General features: G+C 39.3%; 1 protein-coding gene across 3 annotated transcripts; it reads right to left on the bottom strand.

Moving 5' to 3' along the window:
• ZCCHC8 (zinc finger CCHC-type containing 8) lies at positions 1-26,192 on the bottom strand. Of its 3 annotated transcripts, XM_040250658.1 has the most exons (14): positions 25,605-26,192; positions 24,330-24,372; positions 20,948-21,022; positions 18,904-19,009; positions 17,676-17,750; positions 15,403-15,506; positions 15,222-15,287; positions 14,600-14,660; positions 13,990-14,132; positions 12,934-13,076; positions 10,111-10,232; positions 8,328-8,414; positions 7,957-8,074; positions 1-6,170 (listed from the first exon to the last, which is right to left on the bottom strand). In XM_040250658.1, exons 1-14 carry the CDS (start codon positions 25,801-25,803, stop codon positions 5,389-5,391), a joined length of 2,124 nt encoding a protein of 707 aa, XP_040106592.1. In that variant the 5' UTR covers positions 25,804-26,192; the 3' UTR covers positions 1-5,388. The 3 variants fall into 3 exon arrangements, with proteins under 3 accessions (XP_040106592.1, XP_040106593.1, XP_040106594.1); XM_040250659.1 differs by lacking the exon at positions 18,904-19,009 and having other exon boundaries at positions 25,605-25,744; XM_040250660.1 differs by lacking the exons at positions 15,222-15,287; positions 15,403-15,506 and having other exon boundaries at positions 25,605-25,906.

The raw sequence follows: 26,192 nt of genomic DNA, 5'->3' as shown, positions 1-26,192 counted from the left end.
CCTGAAAACAGACAAGTTTTTTAATGAAAGGATTATATATCATTAAGTAAACTAGTATAAGAATGAGCAAAGGATACAAAGACATTGCATAGAAGAATAAAAATAGCCCATAAACCTAAGATATTGAATTAGACTTATAATCTAGAAACGATACATTGCATGCACATATTTCCATATTCAGATGTCATTGTATTATTATAAACAATATTTAATAAAATATGGTACACTATTGTACAGCCATTAATAATAAACATTCAGATTTCAAGTACTGACAAGGGAAGTACAGTATAACCTCGCTTTTGTTAAAAACCGCTTATACATACAACACATTAATAAAAAAATCCTTCAGTTCAGTTGCATGTATTTGCTCAGGGAGACAATATACCAAACTATGAACAAAATTTTCTCTGAAAGTTGTGGTTATAAAGGATGTTTACAGTATTCTATATCTCAATTTATAAAGCAAATGTGTATTATATTTATAAGCCACAACAAAATCAAGAATTTCCATTTGGGGAAAGAAAAATAAGTTTGGGGTTTAGAAAATTATTTGGTAAGAAAATACATTTCTATACCTTATGAAGAAAAAAGGATGTGGGCTTTCTCTATGGGTTATTTTCCTTCAAATTTATGGCTTTGTTATTCTTTCTGCTTATAACTTTAAAAGTAAACATTTTAAACCAAGAGAAATCAAGCATCATATGTATTCTTTAAATGGTTATGAAAGAGTGTAACTTAATTGCAAATAAAAATGTCTTAGAAGTTGGATCCAACTCATAGGCATTGAACATCAGCTAACAGGAGGGTATGGGAGGTGAATTTTACATTTTTTGTGGATGACAGAGACAGGCTTAGCCATAGAGTGATGAAATACAATTTATATTTTAAGGTATAACAAAGAATAGTTAATATAAAAATTTCTCTGCTAGTTTGGGTCTCCTCTCTCCCCTCTAATGTGTACTGTGCATCCACATTGTGTTAACCAGATATTCACAGCAAAAATAACTGCTGAACCATAAAGGTCAGTTTTCCGTTCTGACACCAAACCTAACTCCTTAGAAGATAATTTACTTACTGATGACCTTATTAATGTCACAAGCTATATTATTCGTATTCTGCCTATTTTACAATTTGCCTTCTGCCTATTTTTTTCTTGCATTACCAAATGTGTGACTGAGCCTCTGATAAAAATAATGACTAGGTGACATAATCAATGTTTAGTTCCATAAGATCCATGATTGTAATAGTATAGCTCTAGATATGGGAAGAAGCAATAAGAAGGAACAATTTCCTGGACAATAACAGACCAGTAAGAGAGATTAACAGGGGCCCAGTTCAGCAATGGCACATTGAGAGGCCTATCAACAAAATCCCCATCTGACCTCAGAATGAGCATTCCTAGTGTCATGAGACAAATTGATCACAAAATGCCTCCCAAAACCTTAGTCAAAATTAAGATCAAAAGGGAGGGGATTGTAAAATGAAGAATGTTGCCCCCATCCAGTTCTACAGGAATCAAGTCATGAGCCACTGTAGTCATTGTCCTACAACACACCCTGAAAGGAATTCAGGGCAAAGACCAGGATGAGGCATTTTGTGCTCTGGGAAAACTGGTAGAACTGGCTCTTGGATAGATATTTTCAGGAGAAAACTTTATGAACCCAGTTTCTTGCAGTTTCCCATACTTGGAAAAGGACTCAAACCATTAACTGAGGTGTCTATTCCTTTCGAATAGCAGTCAGTTTCAAAGATATGTGCACATACCCCTTGGCCAAAATCACATATTCCCTGACCTCCACCCTTACCTCTTTGGAATAGTCCTGAGATTTCTGCAAGACTGTCTCACAGGCTATAATCCTCTGGTTGCCTTGGATAAAATATTCCATTTCTTTCTTAGACTGACTATGGATTACCTTTACAAGGGAGGTATTTTAGCTTAATCTTATTTCATAGCCTCACTCCATTTCTCTCATCTCCCTCCCACAAAAGTTGTTTCTTTAGGAGACAAATTTAAAAAGATATTTTCTTTAAGACAGCGGTCACTTTTCCCCCCTCTACTCCAACATTTCAATTTAAACATTCTAGCTAGAATGCTGGTGATTTTCAAAACATGCTTATTCAGAGATCTCCATGTTATTAATAGAAAGAGCTCTGTAATGACGAACTCTTTAGAAATGCTTTAACAAAATAATTTAACCCTAAACATTTAAAAGTGAATTTGTACAAGTAAGTCCAACAAATTCATTGAAAAAAAATTTTTCCTAGAGGCTAAAGAAAAACACAAGTTCTTAGGAACTGAGCCTACCTTATAAATTCACAATTGTTACAACACCCTTGTTGGTTTTATGTGCTAATGATAGTCTACCAAGTATGAGGCAGAAGGGCAAAATGATTCCAGCAGAGAAACTGAAGAACAGAACCAACTAGGAGGAAGCTTCTTGTTGGCACAAAGTAAACTATACTTTTGCCCACGTAAGGACATGCAACCTTCTGAAAAAAGAAATCAGTCCTTTGGTATTTTAGAAAGGAAAGTGCCTTCTTACCTGCTCAAGGAGATGACAAACAGCTAGCTGGCCTTGTTTTAGCAGCCTGTGTGACAATTCACATTCCTTTTCACTGAAAGGCAAAGATTAGATACGGATCCCCACCCTGGCTCCAAGTCCATCCTGAAGTACAAGTGTTTGGTTATGACCTCATCTCCCCACACCTGGAGACTTGTCACAACATGGCCACGTCCAAACAATAACTCACTCCTCCACCCAACACTCTTCCTAATACTCCAATACATGGGACAGAATACATTTGAAAAATGGGGCACCTTCTTAAGGCAACTACTTCCTGCTTTTCTGAGTTCCCTTCCATAAAATGTCTCCTCTCAAATTATTCTGAATTCTGTTTTAGGATTTTCTTCCTCAAATACCACTTGGGTGAGGTCAAGTCACACTGCAAAATCTTCAGATCCTTAGTCTTAATAAAATTCCAACCCACAGTAAAGCAATCAAGAGTCCTTAGCATCAGTGAAGTCTTTTAAGTCTTTTTTCTATCCCTACCATCCTACATTTCTTGAGTGTTCCCTGCCTGGTTTTCCTCATGCCATTTCTTGTATATTCCAATGCTCATTCAGTCTATGGAAATCTGTAGTTCTACCTACCTTTTCTAAGGATTAGCTTAAAGGTTCTTTTTTCCAGAAGTTTTCAAATGCCCTCTAATGAATATTGAAACTCCTGGCTCTGTGAATTTAAAGGCAGTCTTCCCTAGCTGTCTCTCCCACCACCCCAAAATAGCTGAGGTACCTTGCCCACTTCACATGACCGTGTGATGAATCTAAGAGGAAACCATCCATTTTCTCCTACTAGTATCCAAGCTCTTCTTAAAACAGATTCTATTTTAGTTTTCCTCTTTTAAGGCCCCAAAGCACATAGAACAACTCAACACAAGTGTGCCTTTAATACGTAACTGAATAAATCGAGAAATAGCAATCAATTGAGAAACTAGTGCTTTTCTGGAGCTTTTGACAGAGAGGCAGCAATGGATATGGATAGTGCGGGATCTGAGTGATCAAGATTAGGTTCACCACATTACTCCCCTGCTGTGTCTCAAGCATTTCCTCTAAAAATGAAGCTAACGATCCCTACTTAATATGGTGATTGTGACAAGGGGATAGTAATGCACAAAGAACCTCAACACGAATTGTCTGTGGGACATGCTATAGAGATAACTGTTAGCTATCTCTGGTCATAGGAGACCGCAATGCAATGTTTAAGGGGGTAGTTAAACAACTGTGTGTATGATTTAGGGAATGGTCAAGTCTTTAGTTGGACTGGCCTCTCAACAACCACTTTTTTTTTTTTGGCTGTGCCTTGTGGCATGTGAGATCTTAGTTCCCCAACCAGGGTTCGAATGTGTGTTCCCTGAAGTGGAAGCTAAACCCCCTGGACCGCCAGGGAAGTCCCAACAACCACTTCTTGAACGCTGACAAGTCCCCTTGACTTCTCCATGCTGCTGAAGTTTCCTCAGATTATATATATAATGTGAAGAAGACATTTACCTAACAGAAATGTGAGTATGATAATGTATGTAAACACACTATGTAAAACTATGGTAAAAGATCAGTTTTATTATGGACTTTGACTCAGAGAAAAAAGCCAAAAGGATTAAACATTTTATTCAATTTCTAGTATGTTCTATGAGGGCCTTGAAAATAATTTTTCCCTTTTCATATAATTTCCCTTCTCTTTACTGTTTATAGAACACTAAATTTGGATACTCAAAAGTTACCAAAATGAAAACTAAACCTGGAAAGGTTATATTTTGCACCCTCTGCTGGACTCTGAGGAGAATAACATTACCTATGACTAATTCAAGATCATCTATATGTTTATTTTCATGGACTTGACTGTAAAGATGTCATGGCATTCCACATAAAGACAAAAACATAGTTTCAGCTCTATATTATGTATCAGACAATTAAACACAATTTGTGTATGTCTACTTTTTGTTTGTAACAATTATCATAGGATTCAAATCTAGAAAATTATTTTTGTACAAAGGCTAGCTGCCCACCATTTATTTTTTCAAAATAATTACTTTAAAAGATTCTGCTGTTTCTATTGATATATTTAAGGCTGAAATCCACTGAAAATACCCAAACTTGTAACGTCTTAATTTCCTTTGCTACCACTAATATTTGCAACCACATAATTTACTACCAAACTTACAAGGTTGTATATACTAACTGTGAATCATTTTTTTTATATTCAAAGTCTTAGATTATGTATATGAAAACTAATTTATTAAACCTTTGTACACAAAGATGAACATACCTGTATAGCAAGCTTATATGAAGAATGAAGTTACAAAAAAGTAAAAGTGTTATTAAAACGGATGCATGTAAATCATTTACAAAAATACCCCAAATGGTATAAAGCTGCTCATCCCTGATTTTTCTCATTTGGTTGTTAACAGTTGAAATATGAATTTTAAATGGTTAAATTTTTTCTTTTTAAAAAGTGATATATTAAACTTACGTACAGGATAATTAGCAAAATGTAGAAAGGGAAAACGATGTACAAAAGACAGATTAAAAACCATCACTCCTGACAGACATTCACAATCCAAAAATAGTATAAACCTTAACAAACTATCTCTAAACCAGCTCCTACTTACCTCCCCCCAAGTTTTTTATCAGTGAGAATAAAATGTAAACCAGCAAGCTCAGTCTTTCCGTTCTTTAAAAGAGGCCTGACCTTAGACCACAATTAAGCCTTGGATAGATTTTTTTTCTTTTACGTGGGAGGGACAAATAGGAAAACAATTTTACCTGTCCGTTTAGTCCTAATTACCAGAACACAGTTATAATTAAATAGCACTCGGTGCTACGTCAAGCAGTCATTCAGAAGTCTTCTTGTTCTTTTGCTGGTTTCGAGGTGAATTCTTTAACAAGTTTCTTATCCTGAGGTACATTCCAGTAGATTCCGCCATGTTCTCAAATTCAAATGGCGTTATTCCGGTTGCAAACTTGCTCATGTCGGGGATAGCACTGTGGGCCTTCGTGGCTGCTGCAGGACTGCAGTCCGCATGAAGGAGCTGCTGGCTGCTCCCTCCATTCCTGACCTCACTGTTTGACTCGACCCTGCCGTGGTCAAGAGCACCTTTAGGGTCTACCTGAGTGGACTCTTCCTCTTCCTTCTGGCCAAGCAAAGCAGTCTCAGAACCTGGGCTCGAGGCTTGCTCCTCTTCTGATTTCTTTGTAGCAGTGTCTGGTACCTCGGCCTCCCCTGGCACCTGCTTTTCGGATGTTTTTCCCTCTGGGACAGGGAGGTCAGGTTCGTTTGGACAAGGTGAAGAGGCCACCGAATTCCCGGTTAAAGGTGTGTCTACAGGGATATCCGAATCACTGTTGGCGCTCTCGGCCTGCTCCAGGGCCGCCCATATCTGCCTCTGCTGTTCTTCTAGCTCCTCCAGAGTCAGCGCGTCCTCGTCCATAGTCACGGATGCCGATCTCGTCCGAGGTGAGTCACTGGGAGTCAGCGGCGGGGTGCCCTTGGGGAGCGGAGGAGTGAAGATGGGCGGAGGGGTGCCCCGAGGGAGCGGGGGAGGCGTGCCAGGGGGCAACGGGGGCTGAAACTGAAAAGCTTCGCTGTTTGGGGACCCATGTAGGACCTCGGCATCTGAAATGAGGATGTTGAGATACTGAGTTGTCATACAGCACTTGATTTTACTAGCATCTATTATTTGAACTCAGGTGAATCCACAGGTTTGATGGCAAAATAACAGGCTCAAGAGGGGAAAACTGGATCCTCAGATACCCCCTGTGTAAGGTGTGCTCAGTGGTGTCCGACTCTTTGCAACCCTATGGACTGTAGCCCACCAGGCTCTTCTGTCCATGGAATTCTCCAGCCAAGAATACTGGAGTGGGCTGCCATTTCCTTCGCCAGGGGATCTTCTCAACCCAGGAATCAAACCTGCATCTCCTGCATCGGAGCCCCCTGGGAAGCCTACCATCATCATTGCTTAATGGCCTCAGTCCACCTGAAAAGAACATCTGCAGCAGGAGAAGTCAGGCTCTCTGGTGCCAGGAACTCTAACCGAGGGTAACACAGTAGGAAATCTGGCTGGAAATGAGGCTGCCTAGACTCTTGAGTGGGCAGATGTGGAAGAAGCAGCGGAGGAGGCAACTGGGAAACTCCCTGGCCTATTTCCCAGTTCTGTACCCCAGTCTAGATTGTTCAACCAAACTGTGGGTTCATGTGGTCAACTGGTCACTGGTCATCACTATCTGGGTGTCTCACAGACACAAGGGATCTGACCTGTACAAACAAGCAATCTTTTCCTAGAACTCAGACTCTTCCCCCATTTGTTAACTCGTTCACTGGCACCACCAGCAGTATCTGGTTTAAGTCTCCAAAACCGAAACCCAGTCACCAGAGTCCTCCTCCTTTCCTTCCGCCCACACCCAGTCCTTAGCTCTCTGGGGTCCACCCTTTCCCACAGCCTGTCACAGCTGCTACATCATTTTGGGACCATTACTGCTGGTTAGGAATATCAGAGTTGTTCCTGCCTCTCGACTCGTCTTCCTTATACTCATCCTCAAACAATTAGTCTTTCTAAAACACAAATCTGGTCCTACTAACCTTTTCATCTCATTAGAAACCCTTTAGTGCCTTGCCATGATCTAGAAGAAGTTCAATCTCCTCTGTATCATATGAGGCTCTCACAACCAAACACTTGCCTATTTTGACTACGTCATTTCTTATAGCCCAGTGTGTACTCCAACTATCACACTGTTGGTGGACAAACATGCCATGATGCTTCATGCTTCTGTATTTGCATTTCTCACTGTCTCGAATGCCCTAACCCTGATCATCTCACTCTGGTCACATCCCTCAGGACCATCACAACCCTGCTTGACCACAGGTTTCATGGTAAACCCAGAGGATTCAGACAGCAAAAGACTAGGGGAGTACAGAGCGCAAGGCCTTTGTTTCCTTCCCTTGGCTTTCTGAAAGGATGGACTTTCCTCACAGTCTCTCTTTCCTGGGGGGAGATGGGATTTCGTGAATTTATACACTTGGGAAGAATAGCTGAGAAAGCCTGACTCAGTCCCGCCCTTCCTCCTCTTGAGAATGAGCTGCCAAAGGGGAATATTTTCCACCGTGTGTCTCAAAGCACTGCCCATCACGGGGGCCAGTCCAGATCCAGGGCCGCTGGGACTGGGTGCGAAGGTTTGTCTAAGGAGCCCGGTTGGCGGGCCCATCCGGCTCTCACGCCAAGCTATAAGCCTTCCAACTCAGCTCTGACCGGCAATAGTGGGGGTGCTCTGATATCCAAGGATAAAAGGGAAGATTTACTCTTGAGTTACTGCTCATTAAGAGCTTCCTCTTTCTTAGGGAACTCAGCAGCATACAAACTCGTCCTACTTTCTCAATGAAAGCAGAACCACAGGGTGGAACCTACCTGAGTCCAGTTCCATGTCGGCAGGTGAGGCTGCTGCGCTGTCTTCCTTCTTCTGCTTCTTTGGACTACTGGGGCTGGACTGAGACGAAGACCTTTTGCTGCTAGGCTTCATGCTTGGCTAACGGAGAACCAAACCAAACACAAGTGAGTTAGGGGAGACCAAGAATTACACTCCATCCCTCCATTTAAACATGATACAGAGAACCAATCCAGGTAACTGGTGAGTGTAGTTACCTTTTTCCTTTGGATTCATCAGAAAACAGAGCGCTTTATATACAAACAAGAAAAGGCAACAAGATGCCTATGAGTTACAAAACCCCATGGATGAAAGCAATACATTTTTCTAAACCACACTCTGAAAATCTATTTACCGCTTGGAAGTTAGAAGTTAGGTAATTGGCAAACACGTCCTTCTGCTGACACGCCTGCATTGGTATTGACCCAAATATCCTCCATTCCTATCAATGAAAAGAGAAGGGAAAAAGAAGTGTGTATTTGGAAAATGTCATGCTCTGAAGTCTGCTTACAGTAGGTGAAGTGGAGATATCAAATTACATTCCTGCTTCATATGTGACTTTTCCTTTTTGCAGGGGTTGGGGGTAAAAATAATAGTGCGCTGAAAGGGAAAAAAAAAACCAACTCTGCCCGTACAACAGTCAGGACAGGATACTAAAAGACTACTTGACAAAACCACTTGGGCCAAAAAGGTTCTGCCTACTATTGAGAAGTTACAGGCAGTGACGACAGCCTCTCAGCTGCGTGGCTGGTCCCCACGCCCCTCCTGACACTAAGCAGTACTGCCCATAGGCTGTTCCTTGCCCCTTTCTCCTAACTTGCTCACTCATGCTGTTTTCTACCTTCTGTCTTTTCAAACTGAGTAGTAATCACTCCTTTCGCTCTTATTGCCAGTAACACATTCAACAGCGGCTCTCAACAGGAATCACTTTGGGCTCCTGTGAAACCAACAGACTCTAGGGACTAAGTTAAGTCAAAGGAGAGGGGGTGCTCAGGAATGTACACTTCTAACGTGTACCCCAAGGGGATTCTGATGTAGGCTGGGAGTTGGACCCAACTTCCAGAGGCACTGATGGCTTGTACATGCAATTCAGCCAGCCCTTTACTAATTATACACATCTTCAGATCTGTTCACCAGACTCTGAAGTTCAGACCTTTGGCTGCTTCTCTACTGCCCAGTCCCTAAGAATAGCTAGAATGAATTTTTTTTCTTAAGTCATTTACTTATTTGGCTGCACTGGGTCTTAGTTGCAGCATGTGGGATCTAGTTCCCTGAGCAGGGATTGAACCCAGGCCTCCTGCGTTGGGAGCTCAGAGTCTTTGCCACTGGACCATGAAGGAAGTCCCTAGAATGCCTTTTTATTAAAATATCACCACCACCATCACCACTACTACAGTTAGTTGTTGAATCCTGAAACATAAGATAAAAGTTGGAAAAGATTAAGTATAGCAAACCTTTCTTGTATCGGAGAAATTTTACTTTGTGGGGGGAAAAGAAGGAAAAGTAGGAAAAAGTTATAGTACACGCAGATTGATTAAAGGTAGAAAAATACTTCCCGAACAATTCTGTAAAACTTACAATACTGCTTCAAACCACCCCATGTTGTTAAAAAAGAAATAATAATCTTTTAATTTTATAATAGCTTCAGATTTACAGAATCTAATCATTCTATTTTAGTTCCTTAGGGCATAAAGTCAGAAAAAACTGGGTTTTCTTTTTGACGAATTCAGGATTTCATGTAACATTCTAGTCAACACAAAGGAAATTAAAAAGTTAAACTCATAAGTAACACATTTTGTTGTCGTTGTTCAGTTGGTAAGTCATGTCCGACTCTTGACCCCATGGACTGTAGCACGCCAGGCTCCTGTCTCCACCATCTCCCAGAGTTTGCTCAAATTCATGTCACATTTACTATTTTTTTCTGGCCACACTGCATGGCTTATGGGAGCTTAGTTTCCCAACCCAGGACTGAGCTTCCACCCTCAGCACTCCAAGTGTAGAGTCCTAACCACTGGACAGCGAGGGAATTCTCAACCTTTACTTCTTTATGAGACAGTAATTGCTATATAAGGTAACATTTTGAACAATCTACACAAATAATTTTATATTCCAGAAGAATATAAAACCAATATACTTACATCTGGAATTCCTCTGGGAGTAGATATATTAAAACCTGGATAGTTTACCAATTTCGAGAGATCATAAGTGACACTTTTATTTTGCTGTACTTCTCCAGCTTCTGTCTCTCCATCAGCACCATCTATTATGGATCATCAAAAAGGTTACTATTGCTAAGTGCCCATATAAATCCCTCTCTGGACCAAAAGCAGACCTGGAAAGTGCTTGTATTTATGGCCACAAAATTATTCTGAGAATGGCTTTCATTATTTGTCTGAACCATTATATCAGAATTTTTAAACAACATGGACATACCATTTTGATAAAAATATGAATATTGAAAAACTTGGAAAGTTTAGTTCTTCCATGAATTGCTTAGAAGTCTATTTTGCACTGATTTTATGATTTGCCTAATGCTCTATTCCAGTTCTTTTAAGAGACATTTATATAATGGTTACTATATATGAAAAATCTTTTCTTCTCAGATAGTGCTTTAAACAGTTTGTAAGTTTATAAGTATTCACTCACTTATTATTCACAACAACCCTAAGAGGTACTTACTACTAATACCACTTTACAGATGACAGCAATCCTTGAAGGATGGTTGAGAACTACTTCATTCTTTTTGAAAAGTACTAAGTAAAGTGAACATTTATATTGCTAATCCCATGTCTATATACCTAAGGTAACCAAATGGTTGATGAGAAGTTTCTCTTTATAGAAGTTTTCAGGATAATAAGCCAAGAAGTAATGAAAGAATGAGAATACGACCACTGTGCCACCCCCAATAACTAGATATTGGCAACGTTCACCGATGACTGGTTTTACCACCAATTCACAGGAAACAGAGGGACAGAGAAACATACTAAAAGAAAACCACGGGGATGATCAGCACAACCTCAAAAAACCCAAAAGGACAAAATTCAGAGCTTTGTTAAAAACAAGAAAGGGAACTTACAAATTAAAAGACATTTAAGAGACTCTCAATTATCTACAATCATGTGTCCAAAGAATCCCTAGGTGAACAAATAAATTTAAGAAGAGACCGGTGGGGAGACTTCTCTGGTGGTCAGAGGCTAAGACTCTGCATTTTCAATGCAGGGGACCCAGGTTCCACTCTTGGTCAGGTAGCTAGATCCCACATGCCATAAGGAAGATCAAAAATCCTGTGTGCTGCAACTAGGACTAGGTGCAGCCGGATAGATTTTGTTTTTTTTTAGAGAGAACAGCAGACTCGCAAGCACCTACAGAAAGTGGCATGAGTAATGATAATTTGAATGTCAGCATGACTTGGGGATATAAAATATTAAAAGGACTGTGCTAAATATACTTTTTGGTACTACGTGAGAAGGGGGGCTTGGTAAATGTTTTTATTTTAATGACCTAAGTAATATCTAGAAACACTTTCTTTTCTTTTTTAATTTAGAGCATTAGAGATAATACTAAAATCTTAAGAGCAATCCTGTTTTCCCTCTCAGGGATAACCACTGTTGAGTTTCCTGTATATTGGTTAAGACTTTTAAAAATTTATTTACTATCTACCAGATGTCAGGCACTGTGCTACACGATAAACAAATGTGTATGAGCTGTGACAGGGCATGAAGAAAACACACAGGGTGCAGTGACAGAGACTGGCAGGACACGCAGGTGAACATGGGAGACCGACGTTCAAATCAGGTGGTCAGGGAAGGCCTCTGTGAGTCTAAACCCTAAAATCTAGATGGTTCTTTTCAAAAATATCTTTTACAAACATAACTCCTCATAGAAAATATACAGCATGGTTTCATCCACGTGGGATTTTTGTTTTTTAAGATCAACGGTACTGGTAGCAGCAGCAGCAGCAGTGTTAGCGCTCAGTCGTGTCTGACTCTGCGACCCCACGGACTGTAGCCTGCTAGGCTGCTCTGTCCCTGGGATTCTCCAGGCAAGAATATTAGAGTGGGTTGCCATTCCTTTCTCTAGGGGACCTTTCCAAGACAGGAATCAAAGCCGGGTCTCTTTCACTGAAGGCAGATTTTTTACCATCTGAGCCACCAGGAAGATCAACAGTATCATAATAAATAAGCTATCCAGAAATTTATCTTTTAAACTCAGTATTGCATAAGAATCTTGCCATGGGAGCTCCATGGATTTACTCCATTTATTAAATTCTACAAGGATTTTACCCCCTAGATCTACTATGGTTTACTTAGCCATTCTCCCTTACGGCCTTAATGTTGTCTTAAAAATATATATATATTCTTAAAAGCAATTTATTTTGGCTGCGCCGGGTCTTAGTTGTGGCATGTGGGATCTAGCTCCCCAACCAGGGCTTGAATCAGAGTCCCCTGCATTGGGAGCAGAGTCTTAGCCACTGGACCACCAGGGAAGATCCCTTAATGTTGTTTTTTATATTTCACTATCATATTCAATGCTAAAAAGTATTTTCATATACAGACATTTCCTTGGGCATATGTGTGAATATTTTCCTAGATACCTAAGAGAAGTTTTAGATTATATTAATAAGAAGGTTTATTTATTCTAACTTTTATAGATCTCCTGGCAGAGATAGGTCATATTTCTGTTAATATTACTGAGAAAGGCAAGAATTTATGAGGTCTAGCTGGAGAGCTAAGACCTTGCTAGGTAGTCACTGAGCAAGTCCAGATAATTATTTGATAACTCTCAGTGAAGTTTTAGTTCCTTCCTTGTAAAAGAAAGGAAAATCATGATATTTTTTAGTCAACTCAGTACACATTAAACAAGACAGCCATTTCCATTCTATTTTATTGTTATTCTTTAATTTAAAAAAACAGAAAGAGACAGAACCCTTAAGTTGACTTATCTAACTGAACATACTATACCTTTCCCATCATAGAGCGCAAGCCCTGAGTTCTCCAGTTCAGCCTCTTTGAGCCACCCTGGTGGGTATCCTAGCTGGCGCATTCGATATATAAAAGGTGGAAGACTCTTGTCCGTCACACCCAGTGCGTCCTGGAGTTCCTCACTGAGTAAAAATAAAAGAGGAGGAAAAAATACTGTATTCTTGCTTGGATGAAGATACATACTGTTCTAGTATTTTAAACACATCCTCGTCCTTACAGCACAGACTTGTGGACACGGCGGGGGTGGGGAAGAGGACAGGGCAAACGGAGACGGCAGCATGGAGACATACACATCACCATATGCAAACCAGACAGACAACGGGAATATGCTGCATGACTCGGGGAACTCAAACCGGGGCTCTGTAACAACCTAGAGGGTGGAATGGGGTGGGAGGTGGGAGGGAGGTTCAGGAGGGAGGGGACACATGTATACTTGGGGCTGGTTCATGTTGATGTATGGCAGAAAACACTACAATATTGTAAAGCAATTATCCTTCAATTAAAAAAAAAAAACCCAAACCACATCCATGTCTCATTTTACACAGCACGTGGCACAGCAGTGCCTATCAATCACAATACAGTTAAGTCCCCTACATACGAACCTTCAAGTTGCGACTTTCAAAGATGGGACCGCCTCTGTACGCTAGCTGTTGTAGTGTTAACTACTGTCCTTTTCAAGGAACTGTACTATAAGATTAAAATTGTTTATTTTTTGTGCTAGTTTTTTAATGTATTATTTGTGTGAAAAATATTAGAACCCTATTAAGCTATATACACCCAATTGTGTTAGCTGGATACCTAGGCTAACTCTGTTGGACTAATGAACAAACTGGACTTACGAACATGCCTCTGGAAAAGAACTCCTTTAATGTAGGGGACTTACTGTAGATATTTTTTGGATTAATCGATGTACCTTTTATATAGAGACTTGTGGGAGAACACTTATTTCCTGATTATTACCCTGAAGATACACAGAACTTGTTCCAAAAGGTGGGGACATAGAAATGACATTCTAAGGTAAAATGACACAGGTACCTAATAACTCCTGGCTTAAATCTTCCAAATCTCTCTTCTACTTCTTCTGCATGATATCGCTGCTGAAAATTCTGATTGTTTGTCTCACCACAGGCATCCATATACTCTTTTCTCTTTTCACTTATTCGAGCAGCATTTCGAGGCTAAATTGTAATGTGTTTAGAAAGAATGGTATCAAGCAGTGTAGAAATATTTCAGAAATTAAATAAACATAAGCACTTTTCCTAGGTCAAGCACACAGATTATTTCAGTTTTAATGCATAAGGAGCAAGTATAAAAGAGACTGGATAGCTTAGAAAAATAAGCAAGGAAGAGAGGCAGTCCTTCAATTTCTTATTACCTTGGTACTATCACAAAGTTTTTAAAATAAATTGTCTAAACATGAATTCTCATCATGTTTTATTCATCTCAAATAGAGAGCACTGTAATAAATTATTATTTTTTAAAATAATGTCTTAAAACTTATGGACAAATTTGGAAAGATTTAAAAATTAAGGCCTACAGGAAAGTAAGACAGGAAGTTTCTTTATATCACACAATGCTATAGATGCATTGAAAATATTAGAAAGCTCTGGTTCAAAGATTTTTTTTTTATATGAGAAAAATTTACCATTGGGCAATCTTTCATTTGATGCTCTTCAGAACCACAATTGAAACAGTGAGGCTTTGGCCTATTTGGTCAAAAAACAAAGATTTTCACAATGTAAATAGAAATATCAAAGCAAATCAATAAAATTCTGTGTGACAGCAATGTGTATCAGAACAAGAAAGCACGCAGATCACCAATTACTAATATCTGCAGAAATGACCTCACTTTCACCTCCTGTCCTAATGAGTTATGCAAATATTACTTTTGATCAAGTCTTTTAACCAAGAGCCCTTATGACTGATCTGTTACCTCTGAATTTTGTCAATGGCTGATAACAGAAGGATTTGAGGCAAACAGATTATCGTATTTTCTTTTAGGAAACTTGGAAAGGGGTAGATGGTTATAAGACAGCAATCAAAGACAGCAGTAATTAATCCTTTCCACCCACCCAGGCACATCAGGCCTGAACCAATGAGTTGCAATATGAGTGACTTAGAGATTTACTCTATGTCTATGTACTGAAATTCTGGTTTAATCTGTTTATTTATAGTAAGCCAGTAATATTAACTTTTCAAGCTATAAGAGTTTATGGTTTTGGTTAATAAAGAAGAAGAAGAAAACAAAAGCAACTCCCCACACAAACCTTTTTGCCTTTACTTGTATTTCTTGCCCTTCTAGAGAAACAATGTGGCTGAAGACTTGCTGGTACCTTTAGTGAGTTTTATTAAGGAATAGTTATCATAGTCTGCACAATTTGGTTTTTTTTTTTAAAGGTGAACTTAATGGCAAGATGCATAAAGATCTTCATTCACTATGTAGGATACTTGGGTATTTCCCATCCTTCCGTAAGCTGAGGGTTTTCATTTAGTAGCGGTTGCCCCAATTTATCAAGGCAAAAATTAGTAAAATACAGGACACTTCCTACAACCTGCAGAAAACAAGTCAAAAAATATTGCTATGTAAGCGGAAAAAAAAAAAGATGACATTAGATACTGTAAGACTATGATTAATTGTTTTTACCAACTTATTTCTGGATGATGAAATTACTAGAAATAATAATCAACTCCCTAGTGAAGGAGTCACATCCTGATGTGTCAGTAAAATCTCCATCACTGAATTCCCTCATGTTGCCTAGATCATGGAGTTTTTCCTGTTGGATCGTTACTGTCAGGGGCACTCCCTCTAGACGTAAAGAGCAAAAATTTGTCAACAATTCTATTTCCCATTTCTTTGCTTCCTTTTGTAGCAAGAGCCTCAGAAAGCTGTCTTTATTTCTATATTCATTGTTTCCATTTCCTTGTCTCCCAATAGGAGAAAAATCCCATACAAATTTGGAAAAATTTCATACAGAAAAGTTGGAACACCATGCGCCCTCATCTAGATTCAACGATGGTTAACTGACATTTCTGTGTGCACAGCACTCTCTCCACACAAAAACATACTTTTTACTGAGCCATTTTTAAAAAGTAAGTTGCCACCACTCTCACCTTGGTCTAAGCTATTATTTGCTCCTGCTGGAGACTAACGACTTCCTACCTGAGTTCCAGCTTCCACATATAACCAGCTACCACACTGCACCATTCACAACATGGCACCCCTAAATACTTCAGTATGAGCCTCCTAAGAATAAGAACATTCTCCTACAAATCATGGTACCACTGTCACACTTGAGAAAACTAATAACACTTTATATCATCTATATCCTGTCTGTGCTGGGAGGATGAAGAGCCCACAGATCTTACTGAGAAGATTTATAAGACATGGATACAACTCTGCATATGTGATAAAGGCTAATATCTCCAAAGGTATTATGCGAGATCACCCTATAGAGTGCCAAGTGGCAAGACCAGGACCAGTGAGTACAAGAAGCACATTTCAGCTCAACCTTTAGAGTGCAAATTTCTATCAGAGATGTGAAAAATGAAGAAGTATATCTCTCTCTCTTTTGTTTTAAGTGAATTCCACGTTACTGAGAAGAGTCAAAAAAAAAAAAAAAAAAAAAAGACCAGGATGCTAGCTATCAGGGTGCTTTAAAGAAAGATCCCTGACCTTGAACTAGATGACTTCATCTCCCTTCTAAAAAATAAGGTTCTGGGATTTAAGGTGCCACCTGCCTAGGATCCTTGCATGCTTATTAGTCTAAATTGTGGTATGTCAATGGCACACAATACTCCATGAACATGAAAACTGGTCTTCCTTTAATGGAATCCAGGATTCCATCATCTTCTTTAAAAACTTCTTTAAAAGTTGCAAAATCACACACGACACTGCACTGACACTCCTGAACTTTGCACAGGCATCAAAAGGCCTACATACAGGCTCGTCTCTGTTAAAAAGTCTTCTGTTTTTCACTCACTATCTGAGTCTTTCAAATATTTAACAGTCCCAAGTTGCCACTTGTTATACTAGTTATCCCTCTCGGATTCACCCATCTATAAGTTCCACAAGCATGCTTTCTATATTTTCATCCAAGTCCTTGAAAATGATGAGTGGGGAGAGGATGATGAATAGGTGGAGTAAAGAGAATTTTTAGGGCAGTGAAACTGCTCTGTATGAAGGTCTAAGGGTAGATGTGTATTACTGTACAAATCCATAGGCCATACAGTGCCAGAAGTGAACCCTAACATAGACCATGGACTCTGGGTGATAATGATGTGTCACTGTAGATTCATCAATTGTAACAAATGTACCATCTGGTGGGAGATGTTGACAGAGGGGGAGGTTATAAATGTGTGGGGGCAGGGTGTGTGTGGCAAATCTCTGTATGTTTCACTCAATTTCTCTGTGAACTTAAGAAAAATATAAAATCTATTTAAAAAAGAAAAGAAAAGAGAATGAACACATAGGATAGTCAGGAGAAAAAGTCCTCTGAGGTGTATCCATTGTACCCCTAGGTCACAATGAAATAGTTCTTAAAAAGCAAACTATAATATTTAGAAGGCTGAAGTCGACACTGTTGTTTAGAACAAATTTAATGAAAGAATGTGTGATCATTAGATGACACGTGACTACATCAGTTTACCATTTAAATGCTACCCAATGGACAGAGGATAGGAAATATATCTGCAGAATTCAAAACTAAAGCGTCCAAACTTACACTAAAAGCTTCCTTATTATTAACGGCACTGGATTCTTCTACTTTATGGTCCTCTTCTAGCATAACACTGGATGGCTAACACAAAGAAAAATACAAGTTACAAAAGCTATACAATTTTTAACAACTTTAAATTTCGTAATTGAATCTGAACACATTCACTTTATTTTCTAATACATACCATTAAGATATATATAAGTTTGAATTCATTGCTGTGATAATTAGGGGGAGTGAGAAGTTAAGCTAGGTAGGAAAGTTTATGAAAGCTATTTTCCAAGTGAGAAAGTTAAAAAAGATATAAAAGATAGTATCTTCTGAAGCATTAGCTTACACAATGACTTTTATGTTAGTAAATATTAATTATGGAACTTTCAACATTTAAACTGACAAGACAGGCTTTATCTTCAAATCAGATAATCAAAAATTTAAAAATATAAACTTGACATTGCTGGTCAATACTGATACTCAAGGCACAAAATTCTGAAGTGTTTCTTGAATCAAAAATTAAATAACATTCAGTACGGTTTTTATTGGTAAATGTATCCTGTTCCTTGAATCTTTAAAAAATATTATATATAATAGATGAAAACTAAAGGTGACAAAAATTTAGTAAATTAGAACACTCCATTCTCCAACCTCTGAGGATAAACAGCTAAAGATCCTTATTTGAGAGCCTCTACTTACCTTAATTTTTAATTAAAAAAAAAAAAGCCCAGAAATCATAATCCTGATATTCTTGAGATAAATGTATGCCCTAATATTCACACAGTGGAATCTCTCAGATTTCTTTGGGCATGCTACTGATTTTTAAAACAAGTAGAGGTGGGGGGAAAGGATGATATATGAACTTCTTCATTTTAGGGAAAAAAAAAAAAAACAAGAAAATCCATTTTTTATAGTCCCCACGAAAAGAGATGTTTTTCCCTGGCCTAAAATTAATTTTCTGCCCCAAACCATGTGTCCAAGTTAGGGAATGGTGCACACAGGGAAAGGCTCTGAGTGTAGCCAGGTGTGAATATTATCCCTAAGAAAAGCAATCACAATCCAAAAGAAAGCCCCATGGCTGCACTGGTCAGATTGTGGAGAAGGAAGCCAGGTTGCAGGATGGAAAGTGAACAGACAATCTCAACAACCATTTTGGTTTTGATTCAAGAGGATCCCCGGAGCCGCCTAATAATTGGCAGTAAAACGCAAAACCTACTAATCTTAAAGTCTCTTAAGTTTGAAATACCTGGGGCAAAAGATTAAAAGAAGTCTTTTCCACATCATTTTTCTGCTGTTCCTCAAATCTTTTTACTAAATTTGATACAAATTCCTCTATTTCTTGATGATATTGCCTGCATAAGAGGACAAAATGGTCAGAACCCAGACAGAGTAAAACACTGACTTGATTGAAGTCATGCATTTTTAGAAGACGGCATGTGTAAATATTTAGTTATTTTGTTTTTCAGAGTTTATATCAAATCACTGACTCTATGTAACAGTCTAATCTATTTTTTAGGGGAAAAAAAAAACAAAACCCATTTTTGCCAAGTTAACAAAATGATGATGATTATCTAACATAGTGCCTGGCATGTAACAGCTGGCAGATACTTACACAAAGACTACATGGATTTATAAATTTTACAAACTTAATTTGTAAATATATAACACATGAAGATGGTTCAAAATTCAAAAGAAGAAAAAGGGTTAGTTACATAACAAAAAGCCCCCTTCCTACCCTGTCTCACAGCCACTTATTTCTGCCAAACACACACAATCAATGCATTCAGCTCTTCCACAGCCTCTTCCTACAGACTCTTTCTGCACATACAAGGCAACACCTACGTAAATATGACACTGGAGGAAAAAAAAAAAGAGACCAAAATGCAACGCAAGAAAAATGACCGAGGTCTATGTTCTCCAGCTCTCCAGGTCAAGAACCATGTTCATCAAATACTCCCCAGTACTCAGTTCAGAAGGGGCCAAAAGAGCCAAATTCCTCTTCGTGGACTTGATGATTTGTCAGCTCTCTTTAGCCCTCTCTTTAGCCCTGACATTCTAAGATTTCTGCAGGCACAACCCCAGGGGAATGGTGCAGACATTAAGACTGTCAGGAGGGACTTCCTGGGGGTCCAGTGGTTGAGACTCAGCGCTCCCAATGCAGGGGGTGCACGTTTGATACCTGTTCAGGGAACTGAGATCCTACATGCCGTGCAGCATGGCCAAAAATTTTTTGTTTTTAATTAAAAACAAAAGGTCTGCCAGGAGCTTGAGTTAGAAGCTGATGGTGACAGTAGCCCTGGAGTCCCACGTGCCCAGCACCATGCCACTGGCTGTACCACTCCACACAGCCTCAGGTTCTACTTCTGTGAGATAAAGTAGCCAATGGATCTGCCATGCAGATTAACACCTCAATATGCTCCCTTTACCTTGCACAGCGTCTAAGATAACAACATGTGATGCGGGAGAGGGCAAGCAACCATCTGAAATGTCCATGACCATGCTTCAAGCAAGGCATGGGTCAAGGCCTCAAACCATTTCAGAACATTCTAGCAAGCATCATAGGAAAGCACTGAGTCATCCTAGACCCAAGAATACTGAAAACTAGCAAAGATCTAGTTCTGCTATTAAAAAAAAAAAAAAAAATCACGTGGTAAGTTTTGACCATAGTCAACAGGGAGAACTCAGCTCCCTGATTTTGGCAGTGAAACGGTGGTAGCAGTGACTTTTATTAGTGGCCGTCTATTGGGCTAGTGGGGCTTCCCTGGTGACTCAGTGGTAAAGAATCCACCTGCTAATGCAGGAGCTGCAGGAGAGGCAGGTTCAGTCCCTGGGTAGGGAAGATCCCCTGGAGAAGGAAATGGCAACCCACGCCAGTATTCTTGCCTGGGAGAAATCCCATGGACTGAGGAACGTAGTGGGCTACAGTCGATGGGGTTGCAAAGAGTCAGACACCGTTTAGTAACTAAACAACAACAACAACACTGGGCTCTTACAGGTGCTCATTTAGTTACCTAAAAAGTAGTTACTATTAGTGTCCTGTTTTCCAGTAAGGAAACTGATATGCAGAGAGGGTCAGTGACCTCTCCAGGTTCACATATGTAGAAATCAGAGGTAGTCAGATTCAAATTCAGGTTTATATGACTGCAAAGTCCTGGCTCTTATCATGATTCCATAAATTTTAAGTAAAAGAATACAGATGGTATAAATACAGATGAACACAGCATATTTATATAAACATTGTATCATAAAGACATTAGCTCATAATATTTAGGAAAGAAAAAATTACTTACTTTGAAATAACATTGTTCATAAATAGAATCTGTAATAAAGGTCCATCTAACTTAGTATTGTTCACCAATATTCCACTAGAACAGAAGTTAAAACATATTCTTAGAAGACATTAAAGTAAAACTTGCATATGTATATATAAACACTGAACCTTTATCATTTCTAAGTACCAAAGATCATATAATATTTTACGAATAAGATCAAGAACCACCGGGAACTCCGGTTTTCACCAATTTTACATACTTGAACAATTTTATAGAGATTATCTTTTACTTTAGATATATATTTTAAATATTTCATAAAAAATTAAAAGCTGCAGTTCAGTTTTCAACCAAAAAGTTTCTTTACCTAATGGCTGTTTGTTTATAAATTGAGGAGAGGGAGGAACTGAGTAAACCAGCAGGTTACAAAGAATATAATTCTGAAAGAATCAAAATAAATTTGGCTTGGAAATATATAGGAAATGGAAACACTTTATAAATAAATGGGTAGACTCTTTTTGGAGGGCAGAGCACACTGCACTAAACATCTTGGATCCAAAATTTTAAAGTAAAGATGTAAAATTACACTATTCCTGGATGTGACTTTCAAAAACTGGAAAAAATAGAACTAGACTGCAGCCTTGAAATCTGCTATATATTCCTTTGGTAACCTGTGAGCAGCTGTATCTGATTTCTCCACCCCTTCCTCAAATCCGTGTACCTGTACAGCATGTGAAATCAATCAATCTGTATGTGGAACTGCTCACATCAAGTAGAGAAAATTAAAATATGAAGACATCCAGAAACTTGTTTCAATTTGCACAAACTTCAGTTAAAAAAAAAAAAAACAAAACATTGTGGGCTTCCCTGGTGGCTCGGTGGTGAAGAATCCGCCTGCTAATGCAGGAGGCACGGGTTCGATCCTTGGTTCAGGAAGATCCTACATGCCATAGAGCAACTAATTCCACGCACCACAACTATTGAGCCTGTGCTCTACAGCCCAGGAACTGCAACTTCTGAGCCCTTTGTGCCACAACTACTGAAAGCCAAGCACCCTAGAACCCGTGCTCCACAAGAGAAGCCACCGCAATGAGAAGCCCGCACACCACAACTAGAGTAGCCCACACAGCAACAAAGACCCAGCACAGCCAAAAATAAATAAATAAATACAACTATCCAACAAAACAAAACACCATGTTTTTAAAAACCACATGTAATTGTGTGGCTCTTGACTGGAGTTGAGTTTGAGCAATCAGCGATAAAGACATTCAGTTGGGGAAATCCGAATATGGTTGAGAATGTTATTAAGGAAATCATGCCAGTTATTACGTGTGATCATGGTGTTGTGGTAATACATGAAAGTTTTTAGAGAAAAGAATACATGCTGAAATATTTGGGGTAAAATATGTATATGGAATTAGAAGAAGGTGATATGTCAAAATATTATTAAATCTAAGTGATAAAAATATGAGTATTAATTATACTATTCTTTCCACTTTCTGTACACTAAAAATTTTCATCATATAAGAAGAAACAACAACAAAAACCAACTCACAATATTTACTGGCTAAAAGAAAGAGACACTTCAATATGCAAGTTCCAAAAATAAGGGTTAAATCAAGACAAATGGGGTACAAATTTTATCTAAATTTTTTTCTTCCTTGGTTTTCTATAGAAAGTTCTGTCAGTCTCACAATGTGGAAAACCCTAATTCTAAATAAATAAATAAATATATGATTACTCCTTTTTCAGGATACTAATGCTTCCTTCTTATAAATTGGCAAAGCCTATAATGCTATAATCGTTTGAACTCAGGTGATTGTGACCCACTTATAAATAAATATTTAATGTTCAAATGATCGACTCTATTACAAAGCATGCGCGTGTCTAAATAAAATATCTCTACATATATAAAAATTATTATTTTTTTTAGGAATCCTACTCACATTCAATACATTTACTACCTAACCAAAAACAACTGTAGATCCACAGAGTGTGCTCACATAGATAGGAAGGAAGGTAGGGCATAGAGAAATTATTCTTTAGACATATTCTGAAATATGTTTAAATTCTAAAATTTTAGTCACCAATGTAGCAGGTTACTTCAGCTGGTACCAGGGACAAAAAATTCCATATGAAACTGCATCATGGCACCCCAAAGTCTGAAAGCCTTAACATACCACTTTGTGTAATAAATCTGTTTTAACAAATATTTTAGATTTAGTGACTACTAAATAAATGCACACTAAGAAATATTGGGGCCTTCCTGGTGGCTCCATGGTAAAGAATCCACCTACCAATGCAGGAGACACGGTTCGCTCCCTCGTTCGTGAAGATCCCACTTGTTGTGGAGCAACTAAGCCTGTGCGAAACAACTATTAAGCCTGTACCCTAGAGTCCAGGAACCGTAACTACTGACCCCAACTGCCATAGCTACTGAAGCCTGAGCCCTAGAGGCTGTGCTCTGCAAGAGAAGCCACAGCAACGAGAAGCCTGCGCACTGCAACTGGAGAGTGTCCCTTCTCGCTGCAACTAGGGAGAAGGCAATGGCAACCCACTCTGGTACTCTTGCCTGGAAAATCCCATGGGCTGAGGAGCCTGGTGGGCTGCAGTCCATGGGGTCGCTAACAGTTGGACACGACTGAGTGACTTCACTTTCGATTTTCACTTTCATGTATTGGAGAAGGAAATGGCAACCCACTCCAGTATTCTTGCCTGGAGAATCCCAGGGACGGGGCAGCCTGGTGGGCTGCTGTCTATGGGGTCGCACAGAGTCCGACACGACTGAAGCAACTTAGCGGCGGCAGAAGCAGCAGCTGCAACTAGAGCAAAGCTTGTGCAGCAATGAAGATCCAGCATAGCCAACAAATAAATAAAATTACATAAAAAAGGAAATATCAACATGTAATTATCTATTAAAATTACGTGCCTGAAAGCAAATTTACTCACTGTACTTTTTTGAAAAGCAACTCCTTTCTCTTCTTCTAAAATTTACCTTGCATTGTTTCTACTTACAGACACATTTTAATTGTGTAAATAAATCTTCAGCTATATCAATACTGTAACTTGAATTCTAACTTCCCAGAAATGTTCATTGAATAGAAACGTGAATAGGTTGATAACTTGCCTGAAGATAACTTGTTCTGAAGATTAAGTAAAAAATTTCTGGTGTTTCACACGTATTTTCACCCAGTCAGTTTCAAAGCTTAATGCAGTTATGAGAATTCAAATTTTACCCTCACAAATTAAAGGATCATTACTCTGATTTCTTCAGAGTACATGGAACAAATAGAAGTGATACAAAAGTCCCAAATACTTAAAAAAAAAAACAAAACCTGTAATTAAATATTAATATCAGGACAAAATAAAAAGTACATTACAGTGCAAATTCAAGATCTCATACCTTGGTCGAGTCAAAATATTCAATTTTCTTTTAAGTTCTTGATGTTATTACTTGTTAAGGAGTATCGCCCTCATTAAACAGAAATAAGATCATAAAATTCAACTACTAACCTCACTTTTGATGTCAATGTTATAAACATATGTTACAAAAGTTAAAAGACAAATGTTTTGAGGACAACACACTTACTGACCTTTTCTGTTGCAGGACTAGTACCTGGATCTAAAAAACTAAAATACATACCTTCCAACATGGTTTTTTTTTTTTTTTTTTTTCAACATGGTATTTCTAAGACGGGGTCATGTAATTCAAAAGAGACTAACAGACTGAAATCAAAAATGCTATTCAGACAACGGTGTACCGTCAGAAGTTAAACAGCCACTTAAGAAAACGTTCCAGGTCAAAAGCATCATGATAATAAGGTAAATGCAGCATAACAAACTGTTAAGAAATGAAAAATCTAGGATGGAATCTATGAATGTTCACTGTCAAATCCTTTCAACTTTTCTGTCTTTAGAAATTTTCCACAATAAAATGTCCAGGAAAAAGGCATTATGAAAAAAATGGCTTCGAAAACCTTACACTGGAGAAAAGTTCCTGAACCAAAATTGTAAGCTAAGTAAAAATAACAAAAAAATTGAAAATAAGTTAACCCCCACCCGCAAACACCCTCTAAGAACATATTAACACATTTTGCTAGAAAGGCTGTGGACACGTAACTATCAAACGGAAACGTAATGCACATTCCACACGGAAGTTGATTCAAAGTGGAAGAACTTTCAAATGAATCCCCCATGGTCATCAGGCAATGAACCATTTCTCTGTGCATGCCTCGGGCTCCTTAGGAACCTCAACTCCGCAGAATGGAACCACTAAATTTGGCTCCGCCTTAAAGACACATCTGCGCCCAGGTCAAAATAGCCGGTATCGCCTAATACACCACATAGCGTGTATGCATCAACTTTACACTGGTTCCAAAAAAGGAGACCGGATAATGACTCAAAAGACGGGAAAAGACGTGGTGAACAGTCTACAACTGAACAGTTCAAACAGTCCGGAATAGCGCTAAAATCCCGCCCCAGACTCGCGGACGGGAGAAGCGAATGAGGTCCAGGAGACGAATCCCACAAGGGGAGAGGTCTGCGCCGAGGCCTCGAGGACAGCTTGCGCAACCTGAACCCTAGATTCTCAGGGTGAATTCTGGCCCTTGTGGAATTTCCGCCTGCGCCCTCCCCACCACACGTCCCGGTGACAGGGCCCAGCGAACGGGAAGGATATTCTCGGCGCGGAGCTGCTCGATGGTTTCCTCGCACTGCCGAAGCCGTTCCCGCAGCTCCGCGTCGCCAGTCCCATTCTCGTCCTCCTCGTCGCCATCGTCGTCCTTGAAGCGGGTATGAACGGGCTTCGGAGTCGACTCCTCGGGGTGGTCAAACGCCTCGAACAGCTCTAAGTCGCCAAAATCCACCTCCGCCGCCATTTTGGGCTGTGGGAAAGATACGAGAAGAGGCGGAGCTGGCCACCAGGCCGGAGGCGAAGGTTTTGTTGGGCGGAACCGCTCTCTACGGCCCCCAACGCGCTAAGCCACCCAAGCAGCGTTTCCTCCAAACGTAGGCCGCCGAAGTTGCACAAGGGGCGGGCCAGTCCTGTGAGACTACAATTCCCAGAATGCAGTGGCGTCCCCTCTACCCACTTTTGAGATTGCTTGGGACCATGGCATTCTGGGATATGTGGTTTCTAGGCGACTGTTAACTCATTGTTTGCATTGCATACTGGGATTGGTTGGTTTTAACGTGAAAAAAGCCGAACCAGATCAGAAAGTGTTACAATGAGAGTTGTCCCGGTTTTGCCTCAAAAGCAGAGAAAAAA

This window comes from Oryx dammah, unplaced genomic scaffold (genome assembly GCF_014754425.2).
Source record: "Oryx dammah isolate SB20612 unplaced genomic scaffold, SCBI_Odam_1.1 HiC_scaffold_12, whole genome shotgun sequence".
In the NCBI taxonomy this organism is placed as follows: Eukaryota; Metazoa; Chordata; class Mammalia; order Artiodactyla; family Bovidae; genus Oryx; species Oryx dammah.
Note: the sequence above shows the minus strand (reverse complement) of the source record. Positions and strands in the feature narration are given on the sequence as shown.

Coding starts and splice junctions, on each gene's coding strand:
- ZCCHC8 (XM_040250658.1), bottom strand. CDS start 25,803: ATGGCGGCGGAGGTGGATTTTGGCGACTTAGAGCTGTTCGAGGCGTTT. Junction 13,077..13,989: donor TTTAAGCCAGGAGTTATTAG/GTACCTGTGTCA, acceptor ATTTTTACTCAG/TGAGGAACTCCAGGACGCAC. Junction 8,415..10,110: donor CTCCCAGAGGAATTCCAGAT/GTAAGTATATTG, acceptor TTTCATTGATAG/GAATGGAGGATATTTGGGTC.